At 38.9% G+C, this 12921-nt stretch overlaps 1 protein-coding gene across 1 annotated transcript; it reads right to left on the minus strand.

The window, feature by feature from the left end:
* Positions 1–3295: 3295 nt before the first annotated feature.
* Positions 3296–11201, minus strand: LOC131976741 (potassium voltage-gated channel subfamily G member 4-like). The gene is made up of 3 exons (XM_059339895.1): positions 10470–11201; positions 6203–6963; positions 3296–3338 (listed from the first exon to the last, which is right to left on the minus strand). The coding sequence occupies exons 1-3, from the start codon at positions 11199–11201 to the stop codon at positions 3296–3298; spliced, it is 1536 nt and encodes a 511-aa protein (XP_059195878.1).
* Positions 11202–12921: the final 1720 nt, after the last annotated feature.

A 12921-nucleotide genomic window follows, 5' to 3' on the forward strand; every position in this document is an offset into this window, starting at 1 on the left:
CCCAAATTCAAATCTTGCTTTAATTCTCCTGCATCGTCTTCATCTGTCTTCCATTAGTTTTGCCCAAGCCTGCTCATTCTGCAGCTCATTTTGCTCTTCCAGTTCATTTTTATTCCCTGTTTCGGTCTCTCTTTGCTCCTTTTTTTTTCTTTCCCCTTGTCTTTATCTCACTCCAGTTAGTTTTCTGCTTTTCCTGTTTGGTGTCTGTAGAAATGCCATGAGTACACCACCCAGCCTGTTGATGCCATAACCATTCACTGGTAAATAAAAAAAAATAAAAATAATAATAATAATAATAATAATTAAAAAATAATAAAACTTTATTTTAAAACACTTTACAGGTTGGATCAGGATGAAGAACTCTCAGACTTAAGCAATAACACTTCACAGCTGATAAAAATGTCCAAACTTAATATTTTTCTCCCGTAGAAGCATTAATTGATCACATATAGGCTGAGGCACATGTTTTGTCCCGGGTTTATAACAGAGCGGTCGGGCCTGCTCTGAAACAGTTATATTTCAGAAGATGGGGTTTTCATTGGAACACCACATAAAGAAAAATTCCAGTATAGTCATATGTAAGTACAAAAAAGATACTACATTCGACTTAAATACTGTACACTCAGTGTAATCCTCATTTACATTTCAGTAAAATACTTTTTCTTGTTTTGTTTTTTTAATCTTGACATTTAGAACATCATGTTAGGTAACAACAGTTATTTTTGTACCATAGATTTTTTAAGAGTCCTGCTCACCTGGTACACCAACACGGTTTTCATTGGACCTTGTTTCAGGACTGTGCATGTGTTCAGACCAGGCAGCAGGGGGTGTTAAGTGTAGCTGCAAAAACATTTCTGTCCATTAATTTCAATACAAAATGAGAAAACTTCTCACTTGATTTATTAACTGTTAAATGTGTTTTAGGACAACACTATGGTCTCAATCGCTAGTAAAAAATCTTCAAGACAATTTTATGTTCATAGTGTTAATAATGGCCCCATTTAGAAGAAAATAGAAGATAAAGAATCAAATGAGTTGGTGCGTGGCTACCTTTGATTGACAGGTCACTAACAAGGCGAGCCCTCATCAGACGTTTAGCGGTTTGGTCTCATAACTTTGACTCTTTCACTGTATTTTCATTTAATGACAGTTTATTTGAACGTTTTGTTCATAAAAATGTCTTGTTCAGCGTTTGGTTGGACTAACAGACTCTCCAAGGAGTCGCTGTTCAGTTTTCAGTTAAGTAGTGTAGATTTTGTTTTGTTTTTTGCCAAAATGAACATCCCAGTTAATGCTAAGATAAATTAGCAGCGACTTCTCTCAGTCAGGTTGAGGTGTAGAGAGGCGTGTAGTCAGTGATCAGATCCCTCTCGCTCCTCCACAGTCCAAATATGGTCTGCTCCCCGTATCGCAAGTGTAACGCTGAACTCGATGCTTCCAACGGGCCACAAACCAATAGGTGACATCATGGTGACTACGTCCATTATTTATTTACAGGGTTAGGGTTAGGTTAGGTATGATTAAAATCTCAAACCTTCATTGGACATGGCAAAAAGTTCTCAAAAATACATTTTTATTTTTTTCCATTGCAAATCTGAGACCATGTCCTTTTAATGCATGTGCCAGGTAGTATACAAGCTGTATAGCTTTGCAAGACCTGACCTCCTTGTCATTTTAATTTTTTTCAATTAATCTTCAAGGGGCTTTACAATCTGTCCCCTAGAGATAGTGAAAAACTGTTTCACTATGGAAAAATGGAAGAAACCTCAGGGAGAGAAACAGAGGAGGGATGAACAGACATGCTGCAAAATGTACATAACAACCAACATAGTAAAGTTGTAATATTGACACAAATCATAAAACGTATGATCCAAGAGGAAATTGAGCGACTTCAGGTGACATCACACAGACCTGAGCAACAAAACCTCCTATATACCACGCAGACATGGAAAGAGGATACTCTGGATCAAAAAAAGTATGAACTAGGATCTCTGAATCAGCCATTAATTGGAAAAATACCTCTTTTTCGCTCTATGAAAAAAGTTGGTATTGGTGATATCTTTAATATGCTGGGCAAAAAATACTAACAAGTCTCTTGGCTGTTTGACTTTGACATCTCTAGAGTTACAGGCCAAGCAGGGCCAATGAGCAGCATCTCAGTTTGATCACAGATTAAGAATTTTACCAGTGGAGAGCCCAGGCATAAACAACTATTTGATTTTTAATCAATCTTGTAGTATATATGATCAATTGTATCACAAGCCACGCTGAGATGTGTCTGCATGTGGTTTGGTGGTGGACAGGTTAGTGTACATTGGCTTTGATTGAGAAACATCTTTTTTACTGTTGCTGTAAACCACACTGAGAGTGTGGAGACTGAACCATAGAGCAAACCCAAACAAAGAGCTTAAAGCTGTTAAAACAAGTGAAGTGATAGGTGATAATTCTCTCTGGGTGTATCACTTCAGCACAAGTTATTTTACACCTTTTGTCATTACAACTGATCCGTTGATCCATTGATAAGATAAGAAGCTAAAAAAATACAACATCAGTGACTTAAAGCAAGCACAGCCAACAGTCACCAACAGTGTGTGTGTGTGTGTGTGTGTGTGTGTGTGTGTGTGTGTGTGTAATGCAGACATTCCTCTGTAGACCAGAGCTTATATCAGAAAAATGTAATGACAGGCTTTCTGGACCCATGAACAAGCAGAGGGTACCACATCACGTCTCTCTCTCTCTCTCTCTCTGTCTCTCTCTCTCACACACACACACACACTCCCATAGACACACACGCACGCACGCACACACACACACACACTCATCTAAAAGCTGTAGTTTTTGGTTTTCCTCATGGCACTCTTTGTTGGTGTATTCCTGGCATCACTGACTCTCCTCTCTGTGTCCAGGATGATCTCCTGGCCTCTCTCCCATTCTTTTATAGGCCTCAGTAGTGCTGGAGTGTTGTGTTTATATTCCAGAGGCCCTTTCCTATACTCTCTGTGTTGGAATCACCAGTCTGGATCAGTCAGCCCCCTATAATAACTGCTTTTGCAAGTTATTTCCAGGTATGTTGCACAGACACTGAGTATGGGATTAGCGCTTCATTTTTTTCTAACTAATGTTTAGCAAATGGAACACAGGATTGTTTTGTTTTTTTTGTTTTCCTTCAGGCTGTAATCACTGGAACAATGTCCGCAGTCTGCAGGGAAACACATGTTCTCTATTCTTAAGTGGCGTTGCAGAGTTTCCCAATAATGCATGACTGTTGGGTGGAGAGAAAGAACATGTCTGTCCTCTAGTGGACAAAAGCGGACACAGCTGACTGTGAAATGTGATTCCTTACTGTTGTAGTTGGTAAATAAAAGGAGTCAGCTGCTTAAGACTCAAGTCAAGTAAATATTGTTTCTAAATTGTTTTGAAATGACAAACAAAAAAGTTCCTCTGCTGTCTGGCTACTTGGAAAATGTTCATAATGCAAATGTGTTTATATAATAAGTCATTTGCATACCCAGATGATATAACGCACTACATTACATCTGAACAAAATATGTGGATACCCAATCATTACAATTCATAGTTATATTTGATGATCTCGGCCCAGTACAATCAGCATTAATATGCTGCTGTCGGTACTCACTAATTCTATTAATTATTTAGGAATCCAAAAATACAGTTCTTTGTCAAAGAGCATAACTTCTTTTATGCACAACATCATGTTTGTCTCTTCTCTCATTTTCTGAGAATCAAGTTTTCCTTCTTAAAACATGACTTTAATTTCTATAATCATCTAACCAGAAAAAAAATCATCCTTATCCAGACTTTTCAGGGAGATTGAATCAGCCAGTTATCAGTGCCCATGGTAACAGACCAGAACATGACTGCACACAGAGACAGATTTTTTACTTTTTGGTTCTATTCTGCTTCACATTCTGTTGTGTGTGTTTGTAATTTAGGTTATCTTCCTCATAAAAAAAAGTTACTACACTAGATGCCGATCTGATAGTGCTGTAGCTACATTCAAGGAGGTTATTCTGTATTTAATTCACTTTTAACTTTTAACTGAAACAACAATAACAAAAAAAAATGCTGATTAACGTATCTATGGTGTCTACTTACATTCAATGCCTACATTTTGGGCAAAAGCGTATAAGGTACAATGTAAACATTTTTGAATGGTGTCTGGGCCACTTTAACACCTTTGCCATCTCTTCTCTTTCAGAGGCTGTTGATATTCAATTCTCAATATTTTTTTAAAAAAATTGCCTCTTTCAGTACCAAAGTTGTTGAACATGTATGAACCCAAAAAGTGCTGCAACAACTTATGGGACATAATTGATCATGGAAGTGGACTTTGGAAAGCCATACCATAATTTGATATAATCTTTAATACCTGAACCCTTATACACCTTAATAGGTTTCATTTATTAATTAATTAAGTACGTTTTATTACTCTAACAAAAGGGTGAACTCCCTACTGCTCAGGCTGCTCCTATAAATAAAGACTCTCCAGTTTATCCAGAATTCTGTGGCTCTTGTGCTGACAAGAACAACAAAAAAAAAGATCATATTTCTCCTCCGTGCTTTAAAATCCAGAATTTAAAGTAATTTTCCTCACTTACAAAGCCCCTAATGGTCAGGCACCATCATGTCTTAAAGAGCTCATAGTACCTATTACCCTACTACAGCACTGCGCTCTCAGAATGCATGGTTAGTTATGGTTCCCTATGAGTCTCCAACAGTAGAATGGGAGCCAGAGCCTTCAGTCATCAATGTTTTCTCCAGTTTAACCATCTTTCATGCTTGATACTAGAGGTGATATCCACGACATGATTTTATCCCGATACTTGAGTCATGATACGATTTCATTGCGATTTTAAGCATTTTGGGATATATTGAGTAATGATACAATATATAGCGATATAACTATTTAACTGTGTCCACAAAATCAAATTTGATCAAGAATATATTTGTCAAAGTCACTTCAGTCTTTTTATTTCTCAACAATGAGAGTCAACTTTGCAGAATTTTCAACACAGACAACTTCCCGACATGATATCCTGATACACATGGTGCCTATAGATTCCATAGATCTCATAGTTTCATATGATACCGATATCTCCAGTATATTCCTAAAAGTGAGCCCTCTGGAAAAAAACAAAAACGGCAAAAATACTCCCAGTGGAACGTTAAATATTGATACTTGGTGGCCATGAATCGATATAATATTGCCACACAAAATATTGAGATACTATGTTGTATCGATTTTTCCCCCACCTCTACTTGATAACCACTACTACTACTGTCATGACCTTGGCTCATGGTTAGGGCAGGATCGTGACTGCATGGCAGGGTTCCATGGAGCAGGGTTGACAATGGATCATGGTTGGGCCCAGACTGTGACACCCACTACTATACTGTCATCATTGTTAGTCATATTTCATTATTATTGCTTCAGATTACATTATATTATTATATTCACCACTACTATTACTATTATCATGATTTCTACAATTATTACTGCTGCTATTACTGTTACCACTGCTGTTATTTTGATTCACCACCAACAGTACTATCATTAGTCGCAGACATCATTACAGTGCTAGTGATATGGCAGTTGTTGCTGTGCATCTCTGACTTTTGCTCCTCCCCTTAACCCCCTCTATCTTGCCCTCTCCTCTCAAATTCTATCAATTTTTACTTTAACTAATTTTATGTTGTTCTGTAATAACGATGTCTGCTGCATGTATGTCCATCTTGAGGTTTCTTCTTTTTTTCCTGATAGTTATTCCTTTTCCGTATCCGGTGTGAGGATCAAAGGACAGAGGGTGTCGTATGCTGTTCAGACTTTAAACCCCTCAAGGCAAATTGTGGTTTGTGATTTTGGGCTGCATAAATAAAATTGAACTGAATTGGATTAAATATACAAACCAGTTCACAAGATTTAATCTTAGAAGCTACAACCTCTAATGCTGCTAAAAAAGTCTTCATTCTTTTAGGAAGACAGCATTTTGCCCCGCTCAGCCACAAGAGTGTTAGTAAGGTTGTCCACAGATGTTGGGTAGATGTGTCCATGGCTGCAGCATTTAGTGAATTTTTGTGGACTCAATACGTCACTGGAGACTTGCTCCGAGCCAGCACTGTAATGTCTTTCATGAAAAGGTAATAAGGATCATCTAGGCCTGGTAAAAAATCATTTTCTGGCCAGTTATCGGGCCAAGTTTCTCTTTCTTTCATGCTTTCCTCAGCCTCAGTGGCAAGCTCAGCCCCCCTCTCCTCCTTCCACAGCCTCTCATGGTCCTCCTTGAGCTCACGGTAGGTTCGGTAGAACGTGTGGAAAATAGATGTGGAAGGGAAAGCCAAAATAAGGATCCCTGATAAGATGCTAAACAGCGCTGCCAGTTGGCCGGGGATGCTGTGTGGCACCATGTCACCATACCCCACTGTGGTCACTGAGATGATGGACCACCAGTATGATGCTGGAATGCTGGAGAAGCTGAGCTGAGGGGACCTTGCAGCATTGGGAGCCAGCTCACTCTCAGCTAGGTGCACTAGTGGGGAGAAAAGAGTCACAGCAACACACATGAAGAGCAGCAGTAGGCCGAAGTCTGTCACACTCCGCTGGATAGTCAGGCCCAAAGTCTGCAGACCCAGAGAGTGGCGGGCCAGCCTCATCACATACAGGATACGCAGGGCCCTCAACACACGCAGGATTAGACCCAGTTTATCCAGGGTGCTCTTTCCTGCACCGGCCCCAATATCCTTAAAGGATTCATCATTGAGATCCATAAGCAGTGAGAAATAATAGGGCAGGATGACAGCAGCATCAATTATGTTCAAAGGCCCACGGGCAAACTCCAGTTTGCTCTGTGCGTGGAAAAATCGCACAAGAAACTCAAAGGAGAACCAAGCAACACAAACAGACTCCACCACAAACAAGTTCCGGCACTTTTGGGAGCATTTTCCCTGCAGAGACAACAAAAGACAAAGAAGCTGAGTTAGTTTTATAGACCTACAAATTAGGCGAAGTTTCAGGACAAACAGGTTGAATTACTTTGCTTATGTACCATACTTTTGCATTGCATTTTGCATGCTTGAGCCCCATAATTCTCATCTCAGGTTATTATATTAAGGCTTGGAAATCAATATATTGTGACTAACTTGAAAAACTGTGGGCTATACATTACACATCACTCTTGAGGGGCAAATTACAGCACCTGCTTTAATGAGACACTTCTTTACTAATTCACCAACTGCAAATGGTTGACCATCCTGGACTATACATTGAAAGACCTTGCAGCTAGCCCTTGTAGCATTTCTGTTTGCCTGAAACCACTGGCTCTGCTGATCAGACAAGCTAGCTGCCATATGTCATATTCATCGGTCCAGTGACTCTCGGTAAGTAGAACAGTTCTGGGTAAACTCTGTAAAAAGGTAATTTGCCATTGTGTCCACTGTCTACTTGGTTCTTCATACAGCCCATGTCTATAGTGGTTGTGCGTGGGTTTATATATGTATTAGTGTCATGGTTCAGATCAGGTTTTTTCATGTATCCTGTTACCATAATGTGTTGCAAACATCATATACTGGTTTCAGAAATCTGTATAAACCCTTATCCTGGTTTTGAGAAGCCTAGATATGATTCCTTTAGTACTCCAATAGAAATCAGGGATCTCTTCCAGATAGCGGATTTAACTAACTCTGATTCTAACCCTGAACTATGAGTTGACTTACACTTTTCAGCAGCTGATCAAAGTAAGTTTAATCAACTCTGATTAGGCTGATCCTGAGATAAAGAGCCATCATCAATGGAACTCTGATACTAGGATTCACCATGACAACAGGTAAATAAAAGGCAGAGCCATTTATATCTCTATGTCTACTGGATTTAAAAATCCAGTAGACATAGAGATATAAATGCATGTATATGGGAACTCGAGTCGGAGTGAGGTAAAGTGAGGAAAAGTGTCAATAAGTTAACACAATAAAGTTGTATTCAGTGTTTATAGTAATTCACCATTTACCAAACTTACAAATTTAAAACTTACACGGGGCAGCAACTGAAGACAAAAAAATAAAAAAATATATATCCATCAAAGACACAGATAGTACTTGGTTATGAATTCACAGTCCGATCAGTCAGTCAATCAGAGTAATTTGGAGGTTAAAATACAGTACATTTAAAATTGTAAACATGTGTTTGGATCACAATTCTTCTCACTAAGGAATAATACAATACTGTTAATAGTTACAGACGTTTTAAGAGACATGAGATGTCCTTTATTCCCTCCGAAGCGTCACATGAATCGACTTCCGTTTCTAATGACAGCGGCAGCGGATCACAGCTGGATCAGCTGTCAGTCACTTTAACAGCTGTAGAGATACACAAATAATAATAATAATAATAATAATAATAATAATCAACTGTCAGTCACTTAAACATCTGTAGAGATGCACAAATAATAATAATAATAATAATAATCAGCAGGGGCCACCTCTAAAGACTTCCACAGAGGATGCTCTCATGTATCCTTGATCATGGCTCCTCCCTCCTCCCTCCTCCCTCCTCCCTCCTCCCTCCTCCCTCCTCCCTCCTCCCTCCTCTATCCTCCAAGCACAAATAAGAGCTTTGGTATGGTCGTAAAGATGGCACATGTAAAGAACTTCCGGTTCAAGCGAGGATAGAGGATAGAGGATAGAGGATAGAAGATAGAGGAGACATAAAATAAGAGACTTGGGAGAGGCCCAGAGTTCCCACTGAACATACTTTCTAGTATACACACCATCTTGCTGAAGTTTATGTTGGTACAGAACACGGTGACAGAGATGGTGAGGTATCAAGACACAGCTGCACACACATGATTCAAAATTTGAAATCTGTTAGAATCATGTTAAAAAGAATATAAATAAGTAGGTTTCCCTGACTATCTCCCTCATAAACAAGTTGCATGCTATTTTTCTGGAAATCTCCAAACTTGTATACCTGCAGTTCTTGGCCTGCTGTTCTGATCTATTTCTGGCATCATTTCCAGAGTGTATTAAAACTCTTAATTCCTTTAATACATTCAGTTTCTATGTTAAAACACACCTTGTCTGGTTTGTATGTGATAATATATACAACATTTGATGTGTATATTATTGATGGTTAACACTCAAGCATATTTGTGATACAGAATTAAAGTGATTGAAAAGTAAATTAAAGTTTCCTGTGTTAAAACAACAGTACCCAGTATTTGAGTATCTATTTTGACATGCAGTTTGTACACACAGCATTCAGTACCAATATTTCACCCAATTCAAATGTTATCACTTGATTGAATGGCCGATATCAGCACTTATGACTTATGTGTGTTGAGTAGGTTGTTGTCAGCACATAGAATGTGCTGCTATTGTGACATCTATTGTTAGCCGGCTACCTCTACTAGTAATTGTTGCAGGAGGAAATTATGTTCTAAAAAGCAAACAAAATTATGTATTTTTGTAGGCCAACCCAGAATGGGGTCTATCAAGAATTAGCCCATGGGAGTTTTGTGTTTGATTTTGGATCATGGCAGAAAATAAGCTCTGTGGGAAACACGTTTCTGATGCTTACATGTTATGTTCAGCAGGATAATCTTCACAATTGTTGTTAATGCATTCGTCGGCTGCATTAACTCTACAAACATTATAAAAGTAGTGTTCATTTGTGAAGATTATTCTGCTGAACAAAACACGTTAGCATCGGAATGTAAAAAGCTACATTATCCAGCGGTTTTGAGAAGCCCTCAAATCCGTGGCCTAATCAATCGTTTATTTGCATAATTAACAATCTACAAGAGTTTGCAAGAGCACTGAAAAACATGTAGAGGCTGTAAGGCGGGTTAGTTAGAGCGTTGCCGTCCATGTCCACTGTACCACTGTAGTCTCATTTAGCCACTTGTTAGTAACTGCCTTTTTTAGGGCTCGTAAAAACTTCAAAGTCCACAAGTTGGGGTATTTACTAACATATTTTATGTCATACAGCAAAAGGCGAACATCCCATCAGCTTGTGTTAACCACAGACCTTTTCTGAGGCACCTAACTAAAAACACATTAAAAATCCTCATTGAGTTTGAGAGGTAAGACCCCATGGTGCTAGAATGCTAACTTATTTACAGGTTTAAGAACTCATTCCTGTGGCGCTGTATTAAGAGTGAAAGGAGGAAGGAAGTTGTCGTGGACCTTCTGCACATAGGAGCAGGCACCTTCTGAGCAGTATGATTGAGGCTGATGACAACTGATAACAGACATTCAATGGGCTCATTACAGTTGAATGGCTGATCCCACTTGAAATTTCAGAGAAAGTTCATATAATGTATTCATTGTGGGGGCTCAGACACTGACTGCAGTACTCACAACGCATGGCAGAATGTAGTTAGAAGTGGTTTGGTAGCACTCTGCATTTTGATTTGAATCCACAATACAGTACACAGCTTTCTTTGGTTCATACATACCATGGCTTCTTCCTGTTGTTGGTCTGACATGGAGCTCATACATAGACTGACCACAGTGACCACCACCATGATAACAGACAGGAAGGCAAACACTTTCCCTGCTAAACCTGAATGAGGGTTCTCAACTGCTTCTCCCAGCATGTGGAACAGGCTGCCCTCTGCTACAGAGCCCCTCAGCATCCTCCTTTTCTGCCGCCACTCGTCCTCCTTGCGCTGGTGCTCGGCCACCTCCTCAACAGAGCAGATCACCCTGTGGCGGCAGCAGGGCTCCATCTGTCCGATATCAATGCCCCAGTACAGCAGCTCACCATGCAAAGCCACATTGCAGACCTCCTGTAGCATACGTAACTTCCCTTTAGCCAAGAAGTTGACGATGGCCCGAAAGGCTAAAGGGTCACGGTCAAAGAAGAATTCATGTTGCATCTCATCATAGTCATCACAAAACTCTGCTATCTCCCTCAGGGTGGTGCAGAAACGTAAACGACTTAGGCGGCTCTGGGGAAAGTCCTCCAAGGTGCTCCAGGGGAAGGCATATCGAATGCCCCCAACGTTGATGAGGGCTTGTCGGGAGGGATCGAGGTAGCGCCGTGATGCTGCTGGCCCACAGAGCAGCTGAGCACGCTGAAAGTACAAGCCTTTGACTGTGGCAGTCTCTGTTTCTGTCAAGACATGTTGGTAACTGTCTCCACTACTGGAGGACTGATCATCAAAGCCAGCACCGAGGATGGTCATGGTGGCAGTTGGTATTTGACAAAAGAACTGCACTTTACTTAAAATAATGGGTCTGATTGGAGATCTGAAACCTGAAATATATTGGAAATACATGTTATACTTCTCTTTTCATATTTTCATGTATTACAATCTTTTAATCAGCTTTATGGAGCACCTTATCATCTTTCAATCCCACAAACCCCATTTCCAGCAGCAGCTGTTTTTAACAAACATGCTTAATAAACACACTGTATACTACTTGTCTCACACTTAACAGCAGACAGACAAAGTTAACAACTAGCTGGTGGACATAGTAGATCATTTACGAATAATGAGTGACAAGGAGAGTCAATATTGGACTCACATTCCATCAGGTGGCAAGACACACAACCCCAAATGCTGGGGTTTCTGGTCTGTATACTTTGCAGCCAACAGATCTTTTTTTTTAATGAGAAACCATTTTTTCTTCCTTTGATGTGCTAATAAATGAAAAATGTAATTCATAATTTATCTACAGAAATCTCAATTTTGCATTGATTGTTTTGATGTGACCACTAAGTTATTACAGAATCCATGCACTCTCAGTGACTGCTGTTGATTTCTAATCTGACAGCTGCACACACTGTTACACTGAAAACTGACTTTTAAACATTATAATCATGAAGTGGATTTCGATCTGAAACTGTTCTATAATGAAGGATACATCAAATTTATTTTGTTTTGCTCACTTCAAAAATAAATTATTTTTAGGCCTATTATCTTGGATAAACAGGCTGACGATAGACATTTTCAAATCAGTATTCTATTAGCTGTAATAATACCGGAAGTTTAAAACGAACATCAGCAAATCAATATAAAGCATAAAACATAATGTGATAATGTTATGTTTTAACTGAATTATACAGTATTTCATATAGAAGTAAACATCATAGTGATTAATAATCTAGTGAAGTATTAATGTATGCAACCTTATTTTAGAGGAGAGTATATTCAGATACTGTGGTTAAATGTCCAGAGAACTACAAACTGATTTATTAGTTCAGTGAGAAACAACCACACACATCAGCTGACTGCTACAGAGATACACACTATGCTTAGTTACATACAGTAACTCTACTGTAACTGTAGCTATGTTACATACAGTAATTATACTGTAACTGTAGCTATGTTATATACAGTAACTCTAAAGTAACTGTAGCTATGTTACATACAGTAACTCTAATGTAACTGTAGCTATGTTATATACAGTAACTCTACTGTAATGTTATATACAGTAACTCTACTGTAACTATGTTACACACAGTAACTCTACTGTAACTGTAGCTATGTTACATACAGTAACTCTAATGTAACTGTAGCTATGTTACATACAGTAACTCTACTGTAACTGTAGCTATGTTACACACAGTAACTCTACTGTAACTGCATGGCTCCATTTGGTGACATTAATGTAACGTTATGGCTCAACACGTTTACATGTATATCTTATCCTCCCAGTTGAGAATCTGTATCTCTTATAAATATTCTTCAGGGTTTCTTACGCGTTTTGTCTAAAAACTCTCACCCTCCTCAGAGATTGGCTTTATAGATACTGATCTCTGATCGAGAACATAACCTGCTCCTGACCAGGTTTGCTTCTCAGCAGATAACAAAACGAAAAACCACTCATTTGAACCAAAAATTAAAAACTGAAGAAACCATGGTATTTTCATGTATTTGTTCCTCAGTGCAAATTAAAAAA

Source organism: Centropristis striata, chromosome 8, assembly GCF_030273125.1.
Source record: "Centropristis striata isolate RG_2023a ecotype Rhode Island chromosome 8, C.striata_1.0, whole genome shotgun sequence".
Lineage (NCBI taxonomy): Eukaryota > Metazoa > Chordata > Actinopteri > Perciformes > Serranidae > Centropristis > Centropristis striata.